The sequence below is a fragment of the Pinus tabuliformis genome, chromosome 1_2 (assembly GCF_031772625.1).
Source record: "Pinus tabuliformis cultivar Carrire ecotype Pingquan chromosome 1_2, CPIR1, whole genome shotgun sequence".
In the NCBI taxonomy this organism is placed as follows: Eukaryota; Viridiplantae; Streptophyta; class Pinopsida; order Pinales; family Pinaceae; genus Pinus; species Pinus tabuliformis.
In genome coordinates this window covers 741,512,903-741,539,871 of record NC_142298.1, presented here as the reverse complement: position 1 = coordinate 741,539,871, position 26,969 = coordinate 741,512,903, and the positions used below count along the sequence as shown (strand labels likewise).

The following is a 26,969-nucleotide window of genomic DNA, read 5'->3' as shown; positions in this document are numbered from 1 at the left end:
CAAAGGTCACATTGAGTCATCCTCAAGCACTAGAAGAAGGAGAAAAGCCAAGCGAAGGTCTAAGGAAGCCTTGGGAGGCAAGAACAAGCTCACATGTGTGGCAGCCGCTGCTGCTGGGGGGCACGAAATTTCAGACCTGTAGTAGAGACCGAAATTCTGAAGCTGGAGATCGAAGTTGTGTCGTTGGAAAATATTTGACTAGGTTTGACTTGATCTAAGGAAGCACATCATCCGAAAGGGTTGGACTTGGTCTTGGAGGGCATTGGTCTTGGTCTAGAGGTCGTGGAATTCATCAATTGAAGAATCTACAAGAGAGAAGAGATTTACGGGTTTTCCTCTCAAGTGGAGAGTTTTTGGCCCTAGCTTGCACCTACATTTTGTGTTCTTGTGTACTATTGTTCTTCTTGTTTTGATAGTTGTTTGATAATACACAAACATAATAATAAGTGAAGAAGCTAATAAGTAAGAAAAAGTAAAAAGACATCACAAGCAGTTATCAAGAAAAGCTAAATCACTCTAATCATTGCCCTATATATTTCTCAACACCAACGATGGTGTTTATAATTTTTTAATTTTTTGAAGCAATTACCAGAAATGAGAAACAAGAAATGAAACGAGAAACGAGAAACGATAATGGGACAAGAAATGGAATTAGGAGGTTTCGCCTTCAAGAAACGAGGAGAGAGAAAAACAAGAAAAAAATGCAAAACATAAACAAAGCATCCATCATCAAGATTCATTGTTTACATAGGTGAAACCAATTTAGTGAATAGCCCTGTATTTTGTTCCTATAAATTTATAATGAATTCTGAATTTCAAAACACACTTCAAATATGCTCCAAAATAGCAAGCTTCCCTTAAATTTTGTTTGATGAAAATATTTGTAATCTGATCAAATTCCACAACCTAATGTTTACAATTTGCCATTAATACCTTGTTGCCTTTACATGTTTACAATGTAGTCGCTAGTAGTCTTTGTTGTCAAAATTCTAATGCCCATTGTCCATATATGTTGCATGGCCTATGGACCCTTCACAACTGCATGTATTTATATGTTTCATAGCCCATTTATAGTTTTTATATTTTTTAGGTTAACTTCTTGTTCAACCCCACCAAAATGGAGGGATTTGGAGAAAGAAGTATTAAGATTCTATGCTATGCAAAAGAATTTTTTTCCTCTTATAATTAAGGACAATGATAGAACTTTGCACAATATTTAAAAGTAAGGTATAGTACAAGTCGTTTCAGATAACTAAATCAGTGAATGAAAGGAAGATAAGTCTCCATGCGGTAGCTTCCTTATAAAAAAATTATTGCACAGACAATGCGATCAATGTGAATCCTCGTGGAATCCAAAATTCTTCCATTAGTCAAGATTGGTGAAAAGTTTAAATCATCGTACAAAAATGAGAACGGGCATAAAAACGGTGTTTTCCGTGCCATCTCATTTCTAGCGCATTTTTTTCTAGGAACGGTGGTTGTCGTCCCGTTTCTAGTAATAGTTGTTAGATCTATGTCTGCTACAAATAGCAACAGTCAAGACACTTATAAACATGCCCTTGAGATTCAAACACAGACAAATTCACAGATTCTTGTCCACATATTAGTGACCTGTGCAGTGCACAAACAGTTAATTACTAACCTGTTTTTCTTGTAGTGCTTGGGACAACAATAGGAAAATAGTTTCGGTGATTGCTTTTTGACAACTCTAAAGACAATGTTCTCATGTCTGTTGCGATTAACTGGTGGAGAACAAAGTTTTAAAACTAGGTCGGTCTTACTCAAACCCGGCCTGGTAGACCGAGCCATACCCCTGCCCGGATTGACTAGGTCAATTATCAGGTTCAGCGATCGATCTGTTATCGAATTGGCCGAGTTGGTCACCAACTCGATCGATTCGATGACCAACTCGGTCGATTCGGTAACGGACCCACTAGACTAACCAAGCCCAACTTAAACTGATCGATCTCAGCAGCATGAAAAAAAAAAAGGTCGGTTGGGCAAACCTAAAATCATTTTTTTTGTTTAAACTATTTCCTAGCCCTCTACCCCTCTCCCATGCCCATAAAGGTGACCCAACCCCCTCATATTTCCTCACAACTATATCATTGCATTAGCGTGAGCATGTGTGAAGAGTTTGTGCACAGTTGGAGTTGGTTTTTGGAGCAGCATTAAGGAGGTTCTTGGACGATCTTTGGAGCAACATTGAGGAGTTGGTTTTTGGAGCAGCATTTTCCATTGAGGAGTTGGTTTTTGCAGCAACATTGGTTATGTGTTTTTGTTCTGATCTCTATATATTACATGTATTGAATAATGCACTAGGTGCCATTTTGATATAACAGATATATTCATGAGCATACTTCGACCATATGTTGTCTTCTCTATATTATTGTAATGCTTTGAGTTTGGAAACACAAATGAAAATCTTTAAAAATATGTTTTTTTCCTTAAAAGTTAGATATTTGATGTACTTTTTACCAATGTTGATAATATCGGTATCAACAAAATATCAGCGAGGGTCCAGAAAACATCTTATCGACAATATCGGCGAAAATATTGGCAAATATCGCAAGCATAAAAAATGCATAATATATTCAATTTTTTCATATTTTTAAACATATAAAGCAATAACAACATGAAATAAACACATTGGCACATAAATATGAAGAAAGCACTGATATATATGATGTCAAATAGAAATGATACATGAAAGGCGATACCAAATCCTGTTGATCCCTGATAATTGTCCAATCAAGGACTCAAATGTGGAGAACCAATACAAAATAACATCACATATATAAAAGTATCTCATTATCATGAGTTATATGTAGCAAAACAAACAAAAATAGCAGTTATCTATCTGAAATCAGTGCCCTCTCCCCCTTTTATGGGAAAACATGATGGGTTGTTTGCCAAGCCTGCCCCTAGCAATAGAAGGCCATGGCCCTGTCCCTACACCTAATGTCAAATAATGAGTGCTAGGTATGGAGTTGTGCTCTCCTATATCTATAGCACATGGTGTTGATGTTGATGCTCCCACAGTCTCCTCCTCCTCCTCCTCCTCTGCCTCCTGCTCCTCCTCCTCATGTTGCTCCTCCTCCTCTGCCTCCTCCTCCTCCTCGTGTTGCTCCTCCTCTGAATCCTCCTCTTGTTGCACCTATTCTAATGGATCATCTGGCTCTAACCATGAAGGTGACTCCTCCAAGATGGACACCTCAGACTCCACCCTCCACTGAGACAATAGATCAATATTGTCTAAGGAAATGGCATTTGGATCCATTGGTTCTTCTATTTGCTTCCCTCGAAGTCGGCTATTGTAATGCACATACACTAAATCATTGAGGCATGTGAACTCCAACCTGTAAGAGTGTCAAAAAAACTAATGAGTCTTGACTCTTGACACTTGAGGGTCATAAATTAAAAATTAAAAATTACAATAAATGTAATTGCTCAACTGAAGGTTGAAGCTCAAAGTTATACCTGTTGCACTTTTTTGAGTGTATTTGAGACCTGTTGTGCTTTTTTGAGTGTATTTTTCAAATACACTCCAATTTTGCTCACACCCTAAAGAGCTACATGTTTGACTCAAGATTCTTATGGCCAATTTCTGCAAATTTGGTGCCCTTGCACCATAGCTTCGCCACCAAATATCTACAACAAAATAAAGAAATAAAAAAATCAAAAACTTAAAACATAATTAAACTTTCAAATAAAAGTTACTAACTGAATTTTAAATTATCCAGAATTATAATTAAGGAAATTCTAAATTGAAAATTCTAATGAGTGATGACTTGTCACTTACGTGGCATGAAAAGGGTCCTTTCCCTAATAGCATCATCAAAGCCAAATAGGCCAGCACAATCCCGATAAAATTGTATCTCGCAATTGATTTTGCTACAAAGCTCAGGATTAGGTACCATCCTCTGAATACAGGAACGGAGCCCTTCCATCACCTCGCCATCAAAATCAAAGGTGCATTTGTATGAAAATCCGAGGTTGAGGAAGAGTGTTGCTGCATGAATGGGTCGATGAAGCATCCATGTCCACCGAATATCAATCACACATCCCATAACATCATATGCCTATCAAGCCCAACAGAACCCTTGTCTGCATAATAAAAACGAATGGCCTCCTTGGCCCTATCCATGGCCTCATACAAATAAGCCATTGCAGGCTTGTCCCCATCTACCAATCTCAGAACCTTTACTATAGGTTCACTAACTGAGCATGCTTCTTCTACTCCCTGCCAAAATGTGTCAGAGTACACCGTTTTTGCAATGGATCTCTCGTCTTGTCTCATGATGTATCTACAATCACGTCACTCATCAAAAACAAACATTTGCTTCAACTCAAACTGGCACCGAAGCAAAGACTAAAGAGTAATAAAATTGGTGGCAAAACATGTGATTGCAGGACGCCGCAACTCCTTGTTTCTAGTGTAACTCCTCATGAAGCTAAGAACAAAAGCATGGTTATAAATAAACTTGGGAATGCTCCTAGCCATATCAATCACCTCCTTGATGAAGGAGAGTTTCCCCATATACTCAAGCAACAAATCAATACAATTTGCTGCACACGCAGTCCAGAACAATGTGTGGTGCTTCTCCATAAGCATCTTGTCGGCAAACACATAATTACCTGCATTGTCTGTTATGACTTGCACCACATTCTGCACACCAATCTCCCGAATGAACCCATCTAACAACTCACATATTGTTACTGCATCTTTGATATGTGTTGATGAATCCACTGATTTAATAAACATGGTACCTTTAAAACAATGTACCAAGAAATTTAGAAGGGTCCTACCGTTCCTATCTGTCCAACCATCAGACATCATTGTGCATCCAGAAACTTCCCATGTTTGTTTCAACTCCGCCAATATAGAGTTGATGTCCTGCTTTTCTGCTTGAAAAATTGGCCCCTGCAACTCCTCATATGTAGCACTTTTGTACCCAGGGCCCACAACAGCAATAGCATCGCACATTGGCTGCCAAAATGGATTGGTTTTGGTGATGTTGGGAGGTAAGTCGTTCAAGAAAAGACACCTCCCCATAACTCTATTTGCTTCTTGCTTCTCCTTTTTTTTAACAATTGATTTTATGGAAAGTTGTGCTCCATGTCCTATACGTGGAACAAAAAATGATGACCTCGCACTAGCAGTAAGAAGTGATGTTGTGGAGCCCCTCCCACTACCCTCAGCCTCAAAATCAGAAGAAGATATCCCGAAAGATCTACCTGCACGTTCAGCCTTGTTTATTGTTGCCTCCTTCTTCTTTCTGTCTTTTTCATCAATTGCTTCAAGAGCTTTTTGTATAAGCTCCGAACTAGAAACTGTACCAAGCCCAACATCATGTCCAGGGAGTCTAGCCAGATGGTATTTCAATCACGTAACCCCTCCTGTCATCCTGGTCCCACACAATTTGCATGATAGATATGCCCGATTTGTCCCCCCCATCAGGCTCTCCATACTCCCAAAATGGGTCCAAGGCTTTTGGCATATTTATAGTGTACCTCCTCATGAGGCTAAGAACCAAAGCATGGTTATAAATAAACTTGGGAATGCTCCTAGCCATATTAATCACCTCCTTGATGAAGGAGAGTTTCCCCATATACTCAAGCAACAAATCAATACAATTTGCTGCACACGGAGTCCAGAACAATGTGCGGTGCCTCTCCATAAGCATATTTTTGGCAGACACATAATTACCTGCATTGTCTGTTATGACTTGCACCACATTCTGCACACCAATCTCCCGAATGAACCCATCAAACAACTCACATATCGTTACTGCATCTTTGATATGTGCTGATGCATCCACTGATTTAATAAACATGGTACCTTTAGGACAATGAACCAAGAAATTTAGAAGGGTCCTACCATTCTTATCTGTCCAACCATCAAACATCATTGTGCATCCAGAAACTTCCCATGTTTGTTTCAACTCCGCCAATCTAGAGTTGATGTCCTGCTTTTCTGCTTGAAAAATTGGCCCCCGCAACTCCTCATATATAGCACTTTTGTACCTGGGCCCACAACAGCAATAACATCACACATTGGCTGCCAAAATGGATTGGTTTTGGTGATGTTGAGAGGTAAGTCACTCCAGAAAAGACACCTCCCCATAACTCTATATGCTTCATGCTTCTCCTTTTTATTAGCAATTGATTTTATGGAAGGTTGTGCTCCATGTCCTGTTCGTGGAACAGGGAATGATGACCTCGCACTAGTAGTGGCAGGGGATGTTGTGGAGCCCATCCCACTACCCTCAGCCTCAAAATTAGAAGAAGATATCCCGAAAGATCTACCTGCACGTTCAGCCTTATTTCTTTTTGCCTCTTCCTTTTTTCTGTCTTTTTCATCAATTGCTTCAAGAGATTTTTGTATAAGCTCTGGACTAAAAAATATACAAAGCCCAACATCATGTCCAGGGAGTCTAGCCAGATGGTATTTCAATCACGTAACCCCTCCTGTCATCCTAATGCCACACAATTTGCATGATAGATATGCTCGATTTGTCCCACCATCAGGCTCCCCATACTCCCAAAATGGGTCCAAGGCTTTTGGCATATTTGTAGTGAGCTAATTCAAACCTAGGGCACCAAAAAAACAAAAAATTGGAATTAATGATTAAAGTTACTCCACCCATACACAAAAAATAATAAGTAATAACCACCTCATTTTACAAAATAATTTTTTTGCTACATTATTTGCAATGTGAATTCAATGAAAAATGACAATAAGAGGGTGCATTTGAAAGTTAAAAAAAGAAATGGAGTTTGCTGTCCAAATATGGAGAAAACCCTTGCATTGGCTCATGGGCATGAAAATCATAGCAAATGGAAGAAAAAAAAACAAAATGTTGGTAGGCAAAGAGGCAAGCAAGAATAACCTTAAATCTATGAAAAACTCATTAACATAGGGGTTTTTAAGAACGTACCTGTTAATGGAAGAAATGAAAATTGTCGCATTGTTCTTCAATCTTTGATCAATAAAAAAATTCGTAGTTGGCGGTGATAATGGCTCTTCGATCCTCAATTCCTCCTTGACAACAACCACAACGCTCTCCCCTTCCTTCTCCAACACTCAGAAAACCAAAATGAGCAAAAAAATATTGTTAATTCCCTTTTCTCGCCGCAGCCCAGCGGGCCCAGCGATATTTCATATCGTTGCGCGATATTTTCGCGAGATATCGGAGATATCTCGGAAATATCGCAATATTTCAGGGAGCAAAAATATCGCGATATTTTATCAACAATATTTGGGCTCCCCAAAAATATCTCGATATTGTCAACACTGCTTTTTACAAAGACCGAGTCATTGGAATCAATTAGTCCGAGTCGATATCGAGTCAGAGTCCCAAGTCAAAGTTGACCCTCGTCCGGTTCCGAGTCCAAGTCCGAGTTTTAAAACTATGGTGGAGATGCCATCCTCAAAGATTTGTTTTCCTAGCTATTCTGTTCTGCAATTTCGTTCATTGTGATTCTTGCAAATATTCTATGTATATAGGCTCAAAGAAGTTGGATCCAGTGGTGAGACATCAGGTGTTTTTCACCACTGACCAAGGTTACTTTGTATTGCAGACAACACAAATTTTAAAACCTTTTAGAGTTCTTTTGCCATTATTAATTGGCACTGTGTGGTGTCAGGGATATATCAAGGAAGCTATGAAAGATATTGAATTTAAAGAGCCATGGGGATATAAAATAGCACCTCAAAGGGTTTCCAAACAAAATTTTAGTACACAATCTGTCCCCTTGTTCTAATGATACATTCAAACCGCTTTGTAGCATCTGAAAAAAGAAATACATGTCTACATTCTTGAACAATAATGTGGCTTGACACGAGGTGCAAGATAAACAAGCAGTTGCAGCATAAATCTGCAACATCTCATCAGGCATAGAGTCATCAAGTACATGGAAAGTCCCAAATTATATGACACACAGAAAATAATTCATCATACAGTTAATACAGGATAAATAAGTAATAAAAAACTTCACAATACAATCAATACAACATAAATAAGCAACACAGCATACGTCACAACTCGCCAGAGGGTTTTTTTCACTTATTGAGGAAGGAGAACTGAAAGAAGAAATTAAGGCATAAGAACGCCTAGAATTCTAGGATTCTTGATTTAAAGAAAACTGACGAAAGACAGCGAGCAACAGACATAAAATACTATAAGAAATGAACAATCAATAAGATAAGATGCAGAACATCAATGGCAACACCATTTTAAAAACATACCTTGAATTGAGCTTGTGAATGAACTTCAAGCAAGTGATAAAAATCACGTTCCTCCGCAGAGAATTCAACCTTCCGCAAGGTAACTTCTTTAGCAGGTAAACAAATAATAGGCTCCCCATCAATGGTAGTACCTAACAAGAACAAAGTATTGTCAGCAATATAGTATTTCACAATAGTAGAAGAATTACAATAAGAAGCAACCTCCAATATTCATAGAACATGCAGATATCATTTATCAGTTAAACATTTCAGTAAAGTGAGAAGATTAGCACATAGAAAATTGATCAAAACAAAGCATCCAGGTAAACATCAGGTGTTCACAGTAATTCTCTATAGATACTTGTAATGCAATTTACAGAACCATCCGTCAGAAATTGCAGACCAACTCAGACTGTAGTGCCCTGCCTTTTTAACCATTCAGATTTACTTAAGAAACCCTCCCTGATTAGTAGTTCCAGGCTCAAAGGGACTTATATTATATAAGTGTACAGAATCCAGAGCCTAGCAATAGTACGAAGTGTGAAAGTTTCCACACAAAAATTGTGACAGCAGGAATTTGTAAAAGAAACAACTCATCTTTGATTGCTTAGATAAGTTGAGCTCCAGTAAGAAGATTCATCATCTTATTACTAATGCCAACCAAGCGCTGCGCAGCCAGGCAGACTACTCCATGTCCTAAAAGAGACCTTAAACTAAAGAGTAAATGATATCATGTATAACACCCACTTTGACCTCACACAGTATGAATGGTAGAACCGTAGAAGTAGCACAAGTTGCCTAGTTTGTGTGGCACAAGTTCTCTAGTTTTTGTGGTGCGAGCAGCACAACAAGCAGAAATTGTCTAAGCCATGCAATGCGAGTGGCTCAAGTTGTCTAGTCTATGTGGCACATTTTCTTTAGTCTCTTTGGCACAAGTGATGCAAAAGTTGCAAGGTCTATGTTGGGCAAGACGCACAAGTTGGCTGCAGTGCAAGTAGTGCACAATGTTTGGACGTAGACGTATATTAAGTTTCGCATGGGCAAACATGGACAAACATATGGGTGCATAATTGTGTGCAATAATCTTCAGGGCACTTAATTATTGTTCAGTCCCACAATAACATCATCATCCAGAAAGAAACCCCAATTATCTGGATTGTACATGGTGGAAAATGCATGTTGGTTTTGAGGGGATTCTAAGTAATGAGTGTTACCCGATTATATGGATGATACATGAGAGGGTATGTGTGACACCTATTATTTACCATCCCGCTCCCAAAAGTGTGTGGGTGTGGGTGTGGGTGTGTGGGTGGGTGGGTACGTGTGTCCACATGTTGAACCTAGAAAGTAGTTGAGGTATTCACCCATTGAACCTAGTCTGTACATAGGAACCAACTACCATGGGATATTAATCTGTAACCTTATGTCTGATCTACACTTGAAAATGAACAAATTAAAATAAGCAAAAATAAGGGGCAAAGATGTCGACCTGCATACTATGAGCAAAATATATCATTAAAAAGGAAACACTTACTAAACATGATTAGAGGGTAAGGTAGAGGTGACACTTGTTATGAGAGACCAAAAGAAGGGATTTCATGGACAAAAATCTTCTACTCTACTCTATAAATGGGACGCTAATAAGACATTGAGGAAGAAACTAATTATGAGTGTCCAAATTCTAGAAAAAAGGGTAGATGATAGCTAAGTGTGATATTGTTGTTATGCAACCAAAATCCTTTCAATAAGAGGGGTGGGAATAGAATTTGGTTAGGTTTGGAAAAAGAGACACTGTGAGATGACAGTTAGTCTTAAAAACTCTATATGAAATACCTCTTAACTCGAGACTGCATTTGTTGTGAGGAAAGTGATTGCACTACATGCATTCCCACATGGAGAAAGTTGAATCAAGGGAGTACCATTCTGAACAAATCACATCAAACTATTAACGTTGGGTGTACTGTTTTGATTCTTATAACTAAAGTTGTTTAATTTGATTGAATGGATAATGATTGATTCTGTTTCCATGATGTCCGAATTTCTTGTTAAATTGGTTTGATGTATGCTAGGAAATAGTAAATGACTTGTTTTATCTAAAAATTAAAATAACACATAAGATTCGATATGCACTCTTGGTTTCTCGAACAGTAGGGATTCCTGTTGGGGGTGCTGATTTGATGGATGCTGGGTAATAATAGTTGGATACCTTAAAAGAAATATATCTATATTTTTAGTTTCTCAAGTAGTAGGATTCTCAGTAGGGAGCCCAACACAGACATTCAAATCCTATGGACAAAAATAAATCTCAATATGGGATAATACCTAAGAATAAACAAAATCAGCTTCCGAATGGTCAAGGAATGAAAGCCACATAATTATTGGCATGGAATTTGTATTTTCATAACAAGGTATCAGTAGATAGTCATACATGCTTTCGGGTAACTGGAGAAAAGATTAATGGAAATGCTAATGTTGTTCTATCATATGACGTATACTTGTTTTTCAGTGGGTAGAAACAATGTACTTGTTTTTCAAGAGACTATTTCTTCTATATGCAACGAGACAGAAACCAGAACAATGAAACGAAATTGCACAAAGAAAATGAAAATATATTAATATCCACCAATGACCACAATAGAGGTTGGAACACAAGAATGCAACAAACTAATTGAAAAATAAAAGGGGGACGAGATCATCTCACTAAAAGAAACGGAAAAAAGAAAATGAAATAGTAGCAAATAAAAAGGGGGAATCAACCCAAAATAGATGGAACTCTCGATAAAGCAGTAAAGAAAAGTGTTTGAAAAGAAAACAAGGAGAACAAGTCAACCAAACCAGAAACAGAAAGACCTAGTCAACCAAACAATGGAACACTGAAGACAAAGCGTTTTATGGCAGTGTTTTAAAACTCTGCCAACTCAAACTCAACCAAGTTGACCAAATTCACCCCAAGGCCACTTACACGGCCACCAAACCAGTCCACCTCAACCGAATCCATACCAAGTTGGTTTCCTAAAAGTCCGGGTGCCCTTTTTTTGGGGGGGCTGTCATTTTTTGTAATTTTTTAAACTAAACGAAAGTTTCTCTCACCCTAAACCTTAAAAGCACACTCAATTGATCATTTGTGAGTATTTGGAGCTTTTGGAGCCATAAGCCAACTTGGAATGATAATATAAAATTCTTAAATAGTAGGAAAGGAAACTAAAGAAAATGAATACATAAATTTTATATTATCATTTATGGTTTCACGATATTTAAGAGAGGTTCCAACCTCATCAGACATCATATGACGAAAATAGAATTTCACATGCCATCCAAAATTTAACAGACTTAGCAACCATTGGAATTCCAGCAAACTTAATTGCACCAAATCAAAGACAAGTCCAATAAACCATCAAAAGATGCCAGATGTAACCAGACTTCTCTGTTACATGCCACCTATGAAATTTATACTTGCTATAAAAAGGCCTGCTTCAAGAGATTTGAGAGAGGTTCCTACCTCATTGGACCTCATATAATGAAAATAGAATTTCACATCCCATCCAAAATTTAACAGACTTCGCAATTTTTGGAATTCCAGCAAACTTAATTGCACCAAATCAAAGACAAGTCCACTAAACCATCAAAAGATGCCAAATGTCACCATGCTCCTCTGTTACATGCCACCTATGAAATTAATACTTGCTAAAAATAAACATGCCAAAAATAGCAGTTCCAACTCCTAAAAAACAGGAGTTCCTGAAGGTGGAAATAACTGCTCCAGTTACTGAACAAAAGACCTCACACAAATCCCATTGTGTTGAATGATATTGATCCAACCTCAAAATGGGTAGAAGAGATGCACTCAACAGAGTTTGATCCTAATATTTCGAGGTGGATTCATTTGGATTTGAATCAACTGGTAGGAGTAGAACTAGGCATGGAAGACACTAGAAACTATCAAGCATCCCATTTCAAACAATGGTGATGAATTCGATGTTTGATCATGTTTATTAGTGATAAGTAGTAGGCTAGTAGCATGTTGTTTTTTCGGACTTCAGAAGCTATTTAGAGCCTCATTTATTAAGTAATTTGTTTCAGATATGTACCGGACTCAGTGCCATTTTGGTATATTTGCCCTTACATGGTATATATACGTGAACAAACTCTACATATCTTGCCTCCATAATCTGGAACCTTTTAAATATATTATTTTCATTAAAATTTTAATATTTTATGTAGCTTTTAGGAAACCAAGTCATAAAATCCAAAACAGTCCAATTCCGAGCAAAGTTCGAGTAGAGTACAAATGAACCCTCAACTAATTCCAAGGCAAAGTCAGAGTTTTAAAACCTTGGTTTGCAGCCAATATCTAAACAAGAGGGAACCCTATATTCACCAATATTGAATCTAATAAATTCATCTAAGAGTACCCTAGACTAAGCGAAACCAGTTGGACTAAGGGAGACAATGATGAGTTGCACATAAAAGTCCTACCAGCATCCAAGTTCAACCAAATCCTAGAAGGAAGGAAATTTTTGTGATGAGCTTTTGTCCACAAAAATTAAGATAGTTAAGCAACAACCCCTCTACATCAATTACTTGAACTAGTATGACAACTCAATCATGGAGTAGCTCAATTAATGAGGGGCATTTCTTAATCGATCCACCACTATCCATGTCAATATCAACAATATTTACACAAACACTCAATACTCCCACTCGCCAAGAATGAGAAAAAAGAGATATAATTAATCTATTAGATATGGAGGAGCAACACAACATACGTCATCTAAACCAACCACCTCTTTAGGAAGGAACACCAACCATCTATGGTCAAAATAATGGAAGAATGGATATAGGGATCATTGCCAGTCTTTAAAAAGACAGTGAAATCTTCATCAAATTGTGTAATAAAGAAGAAACCTAAACATAAATTGTTCCTCATCCTCAACCTCCTTTACAAAAGGTACTCTACAAGTCCGAACATCTTGAAGAATCCAATGATTTCTCACTTTGCAAATAATGAAAATAGACCATGATGTTGCCAAGAGAGATCTTAAAACATGTGACCAAATGTTGTGGTAGATAGTCTAGAGGAACAATAACCCCAACAGACATTGTAACAAATGTTCTATGCATAAGGCTAGGTTGCAGCTAAAAAATTAAGAGAAAAATCAAGTAATTTGCATAAATGGCAATATATGTAAAGATGGGAATTTAATTCGATTTGATTTTTAATAAATGTCCATGAGAGCATATCAGGTGTGTCGTCCCGATGTTGGAAGTAGATAGTTAGTAGAGATATGCATAGATTGCAGGATAAAGAGGCCACAAAGCACGAACGTATCATATGCCTTTAAAGTCCCTCTAAAGAAATCTCCTCAAAATAAAAAACAACCATGCAAGATCAACCCTTCATCACAAGAATGAGTCACCAAGAGATCATAATCAATGCGAATATGAAATAATCTTAAAGATGCTCTTGACAAGAAGGCAGGGCTCCAAAATCCATTTGGACAGTACTTTCAACAAGATCATGTTTGCATTGAATGATAAGTTAGACCATAATGATCTATCTTCTCAAGTTGGTCCCTTGAACCTTCTATCAAAAGACGATAATGGGCTTGATAATAGCATTAATAAGACACATATTATGTGTTGGAAATGTATCTCAACTAACGCTTGAATGGTTTGCAAAGCAAGGCTATAGACAAATCAATTGGCTCTACCTTAAAGAAAAAATCTAGTTAGTATAAAGAATTCATAGACGTATTGAAAACCATAACCTTGATATTGCTATGTTCAACCATGCATTGGTTATGATCACAAATCTTTGGAAACCATCAAGAGAGGAATCATGGAGGACTACAACATCAACAAAAAGTAATAGGGTCAAGAAATGGTATAGGTTACATTTGTCACCAACATTTATATCCCCCCTAAGGAGTTCAATACGATCAAAATAGATCACAAATAAGATAAGGTGAGATAAGACAATGAAAAAGGATGCCCCTTTTTAATTCCAATAGAGATCCTATATTATTTAAAACACTATCTATTTTCATGGAAACAACTCACTACAATGTCATAAAACCTCATAGTAGAAATAGCCACTAACTTTGATAGGCATTGACATAAAGCCTATTAAACAAAAAGTGGGTGTTCATAAAATTCAAGCCATTTGTAAAGTCCACAAAAGAATAGTAAATGCTAGTATACTATTATTTAGCTTCCATGATAATAACTTGAAGACTAAAAGATGTGATCAATAGCCCATATGATATTTGAAAATACACTTACATGTAAAAATTGCAAAGGAAATGAAGAGAACCTAGGAATATTGAATTTTAATTTTCTTATGAACCTAGCACTTGGCAATAAATTCAAACCAAACACATCCTCAAAGATCTCAACACTCTAGTTGACTCACTAGCCAAGCATGCTACTACCCTTCCACAGGAAACTTTAATGGTAAATGGAACCATGAGCCAAGTTTCAACCGCTTAATTTAAAATTATGAATTTTATCAAATTAAAAACATATAATCCCCTCATGCAACCTACCTCGACGTTGGCCTCCACATGTTGCGAATTAGGGGCATGATCCTCTTTATAATATCTACAAGCCCTATCTTACCTCCCTCACTTCACCATAACGAACATGTACCATGCAAACTTCAAAAGTTGCCAACCATATCAATGAAAGGGCACACAAATGATGAACTTGACTACTCCATCAAGCCACCTCCCTTTTTGCATCACCTTACGAAGGTAACTAAGCATGATGATGGATAGGTGGCATTCAATCTAGGGGTAACATTCCCTACACCCTTTCTGGGATAGGTGGCATTGGCTCCAAGTATAATCCCATGATTGTTTCCATCTACTAAATTAGAGAGATCACCCTTCTATCTGATGATGTGCCTTGAAGCACTACAATCAATAAGCCAAATTCCCAAAGAATCTGAAGGAGAGGGCCAATACAAGATAACACTTCTTTATCTTATCCAAAACAACATTTGATTCTTCATACCTGGGGTTCCTTGCTTTCTTGAAGAGTCGCTCGTTTCCTTGATGACCTACATTACCTGTCATTCCTCTGATCATTGAAGATGTCCCTGGAATGATTTTTATCTACATCAAGTGATGTGTCCCTACCATTCGAACACTCCTTCGCATAATGGTCGGACTTATTACTACCAAGGCATTTGCCTTTCCTTCCACCCTTAGATCCAGACTTCCCATGGAAGTAATCTTTAGGTGGGCCATCAGAAGCTTCCACTACGCCATTCTGATAATATTCTTTGCTCTGACTTCACCCTTAGTGAATTTGAAGTGGGATGAGGAATCCATTGATCCTTTTGTCCTTTCCCAACTGTCTTCGGTGATTGCTCTTTCTCTCTTGCTTGGGCTTTGTCTTCACCTCAACTCTGATACCATGTTATTTTAGGTATGTTCTATGCTTAGAGCAATTTATTTCAATTTTCACAGTTAGCTCAATATCTTTTCCAGATTAGAAATCACATCAGCATTAAAATAAACTACAGATAGAACATAAACATGAATTGTAGAATACAAGAGGACACAAGATGTGGCGCTAGCCAGGGACAAACCCCAATGTGGGGAAACCCTTGATCGATTCTTCTTATATGTTCTTCAATAGTTCAGCAGAGAGAGAGAGATAGTACATTTACAACAGAATTCAACACTTTGACTTATCTATATAAGAGAATAGATCATCTCTAAGAAGATGATACATGAGATCAGTTGAAGACATGCTGCTTCAACTGATTCTCCAAGGTGATTCCTTCACCTATCATTGTGTTGCATCTCGTCGTCACGCTACACCTCACTTGACCATGTTGCACCCATCATCACAATGTTGGACCTTATGACCATGTTGTACACATCATACTGCTGCACCTTATGCTGCATTGTTGTCACAGTGTTTAGCACTGTTGTACCTTGTGCCACTGCAGCACCATGTTGTCACCCATGTGCTTGCTGCACCAAGTACCATACTGTTGTCCCAATGTGCTTGCAGCACTATGCTTGTTGCACCTTGTTGTTGTTGTTGTCCCATGTACCATACTATTGCAGCACCATGAACTTGCTGCACTAAATACTAGATGTCCCACGTATCTCTGCTGCACAATGTCATTGATCATTGTGTTGTCCAATGAGTTTGCAACGCCATGTACCTTTGTTGCCATGTCACAATGTCATTGTTGTCCATGCATCTTTGCAGCACTATCTAGCCTTGTTGTCCATGCATCTTTGCAGCACTTATGTAGCCTTCTTGTCCATGCATCTTTGCAGCACTATGTAGCCTTGTTGTCCATGCATCTTTGCAGCTCTAAACCATACCTAGAAACAGCGTTTAGGGCTGCCTTTAGGACAGCATTTAGGGTTGCCTTTAGGACAGCATTTAGGGCTGCCTTAGAATAGCATTTGGGACTGCCTTTAGGATAGCATTTAGCGCTGCCTTAGAACAACGTTTAGGGCTGCCTTTAGGACAGCATTAGGGTTGCCTTTGAACAACATTTAGGGCTGCCTTAGAACAACGTTTAGGGTTGCCTTCTTTGTTGCGGCTAGGGCAACCTCTTTTCCTCCAACGTATAGGGTTTCCACTCCTAGATTTCTCTTCCACTAAAACCCAAGACAAGTGGAGAGAAATCAAGATAGAAGTGTTGTAGAAATGACTATCAAGTCATCTCCTTTTATATTAAAACGTTAAGCACATGTGGAGTTTATTTGGTTGCTGGCCGACCTTGACGAATTGTCTTATAACACAAATAAATTCATAACTCCATGAATACTTATCGGAATCGGATGATCTTTAGATCAATCCTACACCTCTCGATGAGGGGAGGCCCTAGTTGCCAATTTTAACACTCCCTCTCAACTAGGTAGAACTCCATCTGCTAATCCATTTGTCCGACTGTACTATCTCTGCCATCAGTGCCCTGCACTACTCTGCTCTACTCTGCTATACTCTGCTCTGCTCTGTTGAGCTCTGTTCTGCTTTGCTCTGTTGAGCTCTACTCTGTTGAAACATGAAGAAGAATAATTGATCGAGAATGTCTCATACCATTCTCTACTGACCCAAAGTCAGTTCCATATGAAAAGGGTGTGTCATACCACTCTTACTGACCCAAAGTCAGTTTCATTGATCCCAGATCAATATCACAAGAGAGTGTCTCAAACCATTCATATTGATCCCAGATCAATGGAGGCCATCCTAGCATAGAGAGTACGGTAGATACAACGATGCGTCCATCGATAGTACTACTAATGGTCCCTAACCCCATTTCCCTACTTATTGATCAGATGAGAGGTACTTCCCATGAGTCCCAGACTGCATGGGTAAGATGCCTCGACAAGAGAACTAATCATCTTGTTCATGGGAGAACGAATCATCCTGTCCCATAGTCACCACGGGAGAACTAATCATCCTGGCCCACAGGAGAACTAATCATCCTCTTCCACAGTCGCCACGAGAGAACTAATCATCCCGACCCAAAAGAGAACTAATCATCTTGTTCCACAGTCGCCACGGGATATCACAAGGAAGGCTGAGCCATTCACCCTGTACATAGTGCACCATTAGGGGAGGGTGAGTCGCCCTATGGTCGTGTGTTGCTCCAGTAAGTACCCCAAGCCCCCTGGAGCTCCCAGAGCTCAATGCATGCAACATGCAAGACCCTTATAAGAAGGTCTCTCAACGACTCCAAGTCATTCGGGAAAGTCACAGATTTGACCTTTCCCCAGGGCTTTGACAAAAAGTTTGCGACCTGTACATCAGTCTCAATGCGATGGAGCCTCCTCGCTCATCGACTTACCATATCCCAGATAAGGTAGTATCTGATGTCTATCTGCTGGAGCAATCATCGAACATGGGATTCCTCAATAATCGAATCCCCCCCTGGTTGTTACAAAGGGTCACAGTGGTATTCATCCTGTGTACAAACGGCTCATTGAAGAGCTTCCACAACCAGGCAGCTTCATACGAGATCATACTCATAGCTATGTATTCGGTCTCGGCGGTGCTTATAGCAACCGACTTTTGCTTCCTGCTCATCCATGATATCGAAGCATAATCTAAAGAGAACCAGCACTGAGAAGCGCTCTAGCGATCCTCCACACTGTCTGCCCAGTCAGCATTCGAATAATCATGCAGCTTCATATTTTCGACAGTGTATCTCAATCCATGAGAGATTGTGCCCCAAAGATATCTTAGAAGATTCTTGGCACCAATCCAGTGAGGCTCAATCAAACATGAGCTCACCATGCTAACTATAAAACATATATCCGAACAAAAGTTCACCAAGAACATCAATGCGAATGAGTTTATGAAACTCAGAGGCATTTCCCAAATCTGGTCTGGCATCACTACCATATAACTTCTGAAAGTTAAGATCCACGAGGTAGTCATGGGCTTGCAATTTACTAATCCACATCCGGAATCCAACTCCCTCTTACTTCTGCAAATGAGAGGGTCTGCACCTGTCAGAAATAGGTCGTCCTCAGAAGGTGCCTATATGAGAGGGACAGGTCTATCATCCACAACCTTCGAGCAATGGTTTGGATCAGTTTCACTCCTAGTGATTCTCAACTTCATCAAACAGCTATCAATCCTCTCATACTATGCCCGAGGTGTTTTGCTTCAAACCATAGAGGGCTTTCTTCCACCTGTATACATGAGATTCCTGATCATGAATCTCAAACTCCTCGAGTTGTTCCAAACCTATGGACCTGCTACATGAGGGGAATGGTCCCCTTGTAAGATTTTCCTTTGGTACATCTCAGACATGTACCTTCATGCTCTTCTTGAATTCAGGCATCCCTGTCACCATCTGACTCACATCGGGTAGGGCCCCATAATAAGTAGACCTCTAATGCTATAGATGAGATGTGACAACTGACATGGTCTCCAATGGACCATCCTGCAACTTGATACAAATTTCCAACCCTAAACCCATGAGTAAAAGCATCTTAAAAAAATCTATTTTCAAACACGTACCTTTTCATCGATGAATGCCACCTTGAAACCTTTGACTTCCATTGCCGAAATGGACACCGGGTTCTTCTTGCGATCAGGTACATAAAGAGATTCTCGTAAATGAATCAAGTTACCCTCATTCAATATAGGGGTAACATTCCCTACACCCTTTTCGAGATAGGTGGCATTGGCTCCAAGTATAATCCCACGATTGTTTCCATCTCTACTAAATTAGAGAGATCACCCTTCTATCCAATGAAGTGCCTTGAAGCACTACAATCAATAAGCCAAATCCCCGAAGAATTTGAAGAAGAGGGCCAATACAAGATAACGCTTATTTATCTTATCAGAAACAACATTTGATCCTTCATACCTAGGGTTCCTTACTATCTTGAAGAGTCGCTCGTTTCCTTGATGACCTGCATTACCTGTCATTCCTCTGATCATTGAAGATGTCCCTGGAATGATTGTTATCTTCACCAAGTGATGTCTCCCTACCATTCGGACACTCCTACGCATAATGGCCGGACTTATTACTACCAGGGCATCTGCCTTTCCTTCCACCCTTAGATCCAAACTTCCCATTGAAGTGATCCTTAGGTGGGCCATCAGAAGCTTCTGCTGCGCCATTCTGATAATATTCTTTGCTTCGACTTCACCCTTGGCAATTTGAAGAGGGATGAGGAATCCATTGTCCTTTCCCAACTGTCTTCGGTGATTGCTCTTTCACTCTTGCTTGGGCTTTGTCTTCACCTCAACTCTGATACCATGTTAATTTTAGGTATGTTCTATGCTGAGAGCAATTTATTTCAATTTTCACAATTAGCTCAACATCTTTTCCAGATTAGCAATCACATCAGCATTAAAATAAACTACAGATAGAACATAAACATAAATCGCAGAATACAAGAGGACACAAGATGTGGCGCTAGCCAGGGACAAACCCCAATGTGGGGAAACCCTTGATCAATTCTTCTTATATGTTCTTCAATAGTTCAGCAGAGAAAGAGAGATAGCACATTTACAACAGAAGTCAACACTTTGACTAATCTAGATAAGAGAATAGATCATCTCTAAGAAGATGATACATGAGATCAAATGAAGACATGCTGCTTCAACTGATTCTCCAAGGTGATTCCTTCACCTATCATTGTGCTAGATCTCGTCATCACGTTGCACCTCACTGCACCATGTTGCACCCATCATCACAATGTTGGACCTTATGACCATGTTGTACACATCATACTGCTGCACCTTATGCTGCATTGTTGTCCCAGTGTTTAGCACTGTTGTACCTTGTGCCACTGCAGCACCACGCTGTCACCCATGTGCTTGTTGCACCAAGTACCATACTGATGTCCTAATGTGCTTGCAGCACTATGCTTGCTGCACCTTGTTGTTGTTGTTGTCCCTGTCCCATGTACCATACTATTGCAGCACCATGAACTTGTTGCACTAAATACTAGATGTCCCATCTATCTCTGTTGCACAGTGTCACAATGTCATTGATCATTGTGCTGTCCCAACAAGCTGCTATCCCATCATTGTGTTGTCCAATGAGTTTGCAGCACCATGTACCTTTGCTGCCATGTCACAATGTCATTGTTGTCCATGCATCTTTGCAGCACTATGTAGCCTTGCTGTCCATGCATCTTTGCAGCTCTAAACCATACCTAGAAACAGCGTTTAGGGCTGCCTTTAGGACAGAATTTAGGGCTGCCTTAGAAAAACGTTTAGGGCTGCCTTTAGGACAGCATTAGGGCTGCCTTTAGGACAGCATTAGGGCTGCCTTAGAACAACGTTTAGGGCTGCCTTTAGGACAGCATTAGGGATGTCTTAGAACAATGTTTAGGGCTGCCTTAGAACAACATTTAGGGTTGCCTTCTTTGCTGCGGCTAGGGCAGCCTCTTTTCCTCCAACGTCTAGGGCTTCCACTCCTAGATTTCTCTTCCACTAAAACCCAAGACAAGTGGAGAAAAATCAAGATAGAAGTGTGTGTAGAAATGACTATCAAGTCATCTCCTTTTATACTAAAACGTTGAGCACGTGGGGTTTATTTGGTTGCTGTCCGACCTTGACGAATTGTCTTATAACACAAATAAATTCATAACTCCATGAATACTTATCGGACTCAGATGATCTTTAGATCAATCCTACACCTCTTGATGAGGGGAGTCCAAGAAAAATATTAGCTAGCATAAATAAGATGACCCACATGGAGTTTGGCCCTAGTTGCCAATTTTAACACTATTTACTATTAAGAATATTGGGATGACTAAAGAAGATATCGTGGCAACTTTCTTTGTGAAGATAAGTATTTCATGTCTTTTCAGTTTTGGGCTCATGTACTCATTCAGTTTTGATTATATTAAATATTGATCACCTTTCTCCCTCTATTGTCATGATTAGGGAAAATATCTGCAAAAAGGAGGATCTCTCAAGACAAGGTTAGTCAAGAAACAAAGGTATGCTTTGAATACATTGATTAAAAGAATTATTCATTTAATGATCTACTAATAACTTTGTTATGACTAGCTGTATTGAATCTTAGGGATTCTTGTTTGGGTGATTCATCTCTTGATAAATCTACCCACCCCACTCATATTCTTGATTGACTATGTAGAACCCTACACAAGTTCTAGAAGACCCTAACCGAAGGGTATGTTAATATGAATCTCTGAAACCCTAAAATGCTTAGGATACTGTGAAATGCTAGTTGAAGCTTTATTGATGATGTCTTGTTTGGGATTTTGGTATGATTGTGAAATCTTAACTTGGTAGGATTGAATGATAAGGTCTAAAATCTCGGAACCTTTGAAGTTTTGGTAATGTTGGGTTTGCTATGTTTCTACATTGGAACCATAACTCATTAGGGTTTGGTGAAATGCGTGAGCAAGACCCTTACATTTTCTTAGAAATGGTTTCCTTAGTATGTGTGTGTTTGTCTGACCAAACCCTGGTGTAATCAAGATGGTTGTGTCTAACTCTTATTGATATTTGTGAAGTTGGGTTTGACTTACACATGAGATGAATTATCTTTGCATGATGATGAAATCTAGGCATGTATAGATATGTCCTTTTTGGTTGGAAAACCCTAGCTTGGTCTAGATCAGATATATTAACGTTGTTGGACATATGATATGCTTATATATGAATTCCTAAATATGTGTGTTGACCTAGTTATTGATGGTCATAAGTCTTAGGACTTAATGGAAGTCCTTGTTTTAGGATTTAATGGAAATCTTTGTCTGAAATTCTAGGATGATGATATTTGGAAATCTAGGGTTTTTTAGCTAAACCCTAGTGAAGTTAAATTATCTAGTGGTGTGATATAACAATCTGAAATCTATTTAGATGATTGTTGGAAAAATGAAAATCTAGGGTTTGGCATTTAAAGCATAGTAGTAACATTGCCTAATGTGTGTAATGTAACAATCTGAGATCTATGTATTTAATGATTGTTGAGATTGTGGAATTCTAGGGTTTTGGAGTTAAACCTTAGTCAAAGTAAAATCTTTGAAATATGATGATTTGAAATTTGCGTAAGATTGTTGAGATTGTGAAATTGGAATTCTAGGGTTTTGGAGTTAAACCTTAAACTAAGTAAAAAATTTTGATATATGATGATTTGAGATTTGTGAAAGATTGTTGAAATTTGAATTTTTGGCTGAGATTGATGCTTGACCAGAAATCTACGATTTGCAACTAATCCTAGGGGTAGCTAGTCATATTAGTGATTAATTGATGGTTGATTGAAAATATAGGGGTTGGAATCAACCCTAGTGGAAGCTGGTCAAGTTAATGACTAAGTTGTGATTGACTGTGATTGATTATTTTGTATGAATCCCAAGCAATGTTACTTGGGAGCGGGAGCGGAAGCGGGGAGCGGGAGCGGGAGCGGGAGCGACCATTTTCAGAAGCTCCCGGTTTGGGAGCGAATCCCGGAGCGATTTTTTAAAAATATATATATATATTTTATATTTTTTAATTTTTGATACATATATGTCAACAAAAACATGTAGAATGATGAATTAGATATAAAAAACATAAAAAAGCATAGATTGAACCATATAACAACAATCATCTAGAAGTTATAATCTTCATCAACCACGTCCGCAAGTTAGTAACATAGTAACATACAACATATTGAGTCTCATGATTCATCAATCTTAAAGTTTCAAGCTTTCAAAATTCAATATATAACCAATGTTCCACCAAGGTTCCGGGACGAGGGGGCGAGGGATCGAGGGGGCGCGGGAGCGGCCTATGCAAAAGCTCCCTACCATTTTTTAGGAAACGTGGGGGAGCGTCAGGGTCTTAAAAATTTATAAATATAAAATATAATTTATTAATTGAGTCCACTATGACAATTTGGTTTGAATTGAAAAGCTGCAAAGCATGATCATTGATATGAATATCATTTGACATTATCCAAATTTATAATATCATATAAAATAATAAATTTAAAATTCTAATTCAGCTTGGTCAAATACTAATTTAAATTTTGGTCAGACAGAGGGAGAGCTTCAGCTTGATAAGGTAGCCACTGAATTCTGTGAAAAGGTAAATGAACAGATTAGGAACATTGCATTGGTAGTAGAAGGGGCAACTACAATGGGTTGTCCAGTTGTATTGGATACAACAGCTAGAAAGTTTGTTATATTATATATAATATAGACAGTACACCATATGCTGAAAGAATAGTTTTAGTTCCAGGAGAGATGAGAAGATCACATGAAAGAGTTTCTGACAGTTTACTATCAAATGACATTAACTGCAGGATGACCATCTGCGAACCAACTTGGGTGACCAACGATGGCATGGATAATTTGTCTACCTTATTAGAGCAATGCCATGCAGTTCAAACTTCAAACTAGCAGTGTATTTCGGGGGTGAAAATAATTTTCAGACTTGAGAATTCAAGCTGAGCCACTGTGCTCTGTGTAAATTTTGTAACTGTATAAATTCATATATAACGACAGTTCCTGAGATTTCTTGCTGCCCATAGTATTTTGTCATGCCTGCAGTAAACGCATGTTAGTCTATAGTCCACCCAATTATTTCCCACATGGCATAGGTGCTCCTTCCATAGTTTGTATGTCAAATGTCATGCAAATTAAAAACACAAACTGAATGTCTCATATTCTTTGCCTGTCACTCCAGTTATCTCCCCACTGTAATTCAGCCATCACTTGAGAAAAAAAGGAGAAGTTTTAAAAGGGAAAATTCATGTACGTGCTATATGGTCCAGCAAATTTCCATGATACTGACCCTATAAAATAACGCTTGTTGAAACCAAAAGACAGCACAAGACGTTATCCCCATACAGAACATGAGTAGCTTTGTACCACTTTAGGTCTATTAAATCATAAACTATAAGCAAAGCCATTTTTTTTGGAGCGTGGGGAAACGTCCCCTCAGGGAAGGGAAACGTTTCCCTGGCACGTCCCCTTGAGTTTCCTCCATTTTGGGAGCGTGGGGAAACGTCCCCTACTCGTCCCCAAGTCCCCGGAGCGCGGGGGAGCGAGGAAACTAGACCCCTAGGGGGGGGAGCGAGTCCCCGTGGAAAACTGTATATAACATTTATCATCATTGATCACCAAAGTTGTACTTGTAAGCTAAGTGTAACCATTACAACAAATAATATCTAACATGAAATGAAATGTTATAAAATGAAATGAAATGAAACAACTTTCAACTTTCATGAAGCATCATATTCATAATTCATTACTAATGAGTTATAATTGCCAACTTCAAACTTAAATTGTCATATATTGTTTAAAAAAATATCATAATAAACATGAAAGAGTCAATAGTTATAAAAGCTACTAGAAACTAGAAAAGAGAAGTAAATCTATTATCTATTTCTTATGCTTGGGCCTCTTGCCACCACGAGAAATGTCTAATTTTTTAGTCTTGTTGCAAAATCAGGATCTTTGTCATTAATATCACCCTCCAAGCATTAATATCCAGAGGTATCTTTGTCATTACCTTTGTATCTGTATAGGGATCTTTGTCATTAATATCACCCTCTAAGCATTAACATAAGATAGAAAAAGCATAGCATGTCAAGTCAAGATTTTGTTTGAGTGATGCGTACATTTTTAGAAGGGTCATGATAGAGGAGTTCGACAACCAATGTCACTAACATCAAGGTACATAGAGGGATTGGTACTCTTGATTAAATATGAGTTCCATACCCTAATACATGACAAAATTCAATGGAAACGTTGCAATCCCCCAATCCTGAAATCCTGAAAAACTGATAAGTCTGCTGGATTTTGAATGAAATCTAAAATTCTACTTTCTCCATATGAAATCCAATGAGGACGAAACCACTCTCAAACATCCTGAGTCATTTCATGGTAATGTTAAAAATTTAAGTAAAAGGATGAAAATGAAAATTAAAGAAAATGTCACTTTTACTTTAAGAATTTAACATTACCATGAATAGCATATCAATACTAGGACCTAGACTTGATCATTAAGTTGCCCCACTCAAAAACTATTTGTTTCTTTCAAAAAAAATTGCATTTCGAACATTACTACAAAAAAAAATGCAAAAAAGGCAAAACGCTCCCGAAAAGGCAGGGAGCGAAATTTTTTTTAGGGAGCGCGCTCCCGACTCGCTCCCGCCCGGAGCGCGGATCGGGAGCGGGAGCGAGGGGGGGGGGGGGGGGGGCGCTCCCCCGCAACACTGATCCCAAGTGAGAAGTCTAACATATGTATTTTTAAAGGTTGTTAGATGCTTTGTAGATCTATATTTGTCTAAATTGTTTCTAGGGTTTATTATATGTTATAGTAAGGTATGTCATACCTTTGAAAGACTCATTGAAACCCTATAGATGGAATGAATGTTGTTATAAAGAAGTCTAGGGTGTATAACAAAGTCCCTAGCAAGATGTTGAAGAGTATATGTCTCTTGTTTAAAAGTCTCGGTATCTAATGTGTATAAAGATGAAATGCTTCTGTGATTCTATTATGGCTAACTTCATGCTTCTATAGATTTGGTTGTACTTGCCATCTAAGCTGTGTAGCTACACAATCTTCAACTTGGTGAAGATGCTCGATGTGACAAGCAAGTTGTCCATATACACAATCTTCAACTTGGTGAAGATGCTCGACGTGACAAGCAAGTTGTGCTGGTACACAATCTTCAACTTGGTGAAGATGCTCGATGTGACAAGCATGATGAAGATGATTATAACTCTGATGAAATGGTTGGAAGCCACAAAAGATTCTCCAATGATGAAAAGAAGTAGAACTCCCCAAGTTAAGAGGGAGTCTGGATGAAATCTCCCAAGCTTAAGAGGGAGCTCGAATGGAAGGAATCTCCCTAGGATAAGAGGATGGTTGAGAATATTCCTTGTATAGGAATGATTAGATCTTCTTCGTTTAAGGGAGTGACAGATATGATTCTCTGCTTCATGTGTCATGCAGTAGACCAGGACTAATAGTCATATGTTTTAGTTAAGTCCATGAGTAGGAGAAAGAAATTGGAGAATGCATTTTGAGGTGTTGTTGAAAGAAGGAAAGCAAGATCCGATTGAAGAATATGTTGTTGCTTATGAAGTAGGAAGAAAAATGTATGATTGAGGAATCTTCTGTCAAAGATTTGGTTGATTGTCCTACTATAAAAAGCTGTGAAGCAACATCTGTCGCCTAAAAGACCCTGGAGGTTGGTATTTGATTATGTACATTTGAAAATATATTATTGATTAGGATTGTGTTTGTACAGGTGAATCTCTCAAAGTAT

General features: G+C 38.5%; 1 protein-coding gene across 4 annotated transcripts in view; it reads right to left on the bottom strand.

Moving 5' to 3' along the window:
- Positions 1 to 26,969, bottom strand: part of LOC149207892 (helicase-like transcription factor CHR28) — a 101,069-nt gene that overhangs the window by 36,904 nt on the left and 37,196 nt on the right. For all 4 annotated transcript variants that reach the window (XM_089395884.1, XM_089395885.1, XM_089395883.1 and 1 more), the window contains exon 8: positions 8,252 to 8,382. In XM_089395884.1, coding sequence (XP_089252010.1) covers positions 8,252 to 8,382 — 131 coding nt within the window. The remainder of the gene's footprint in view (positions 1 to 8,251; positions 8,383 to 26,969) is intronic.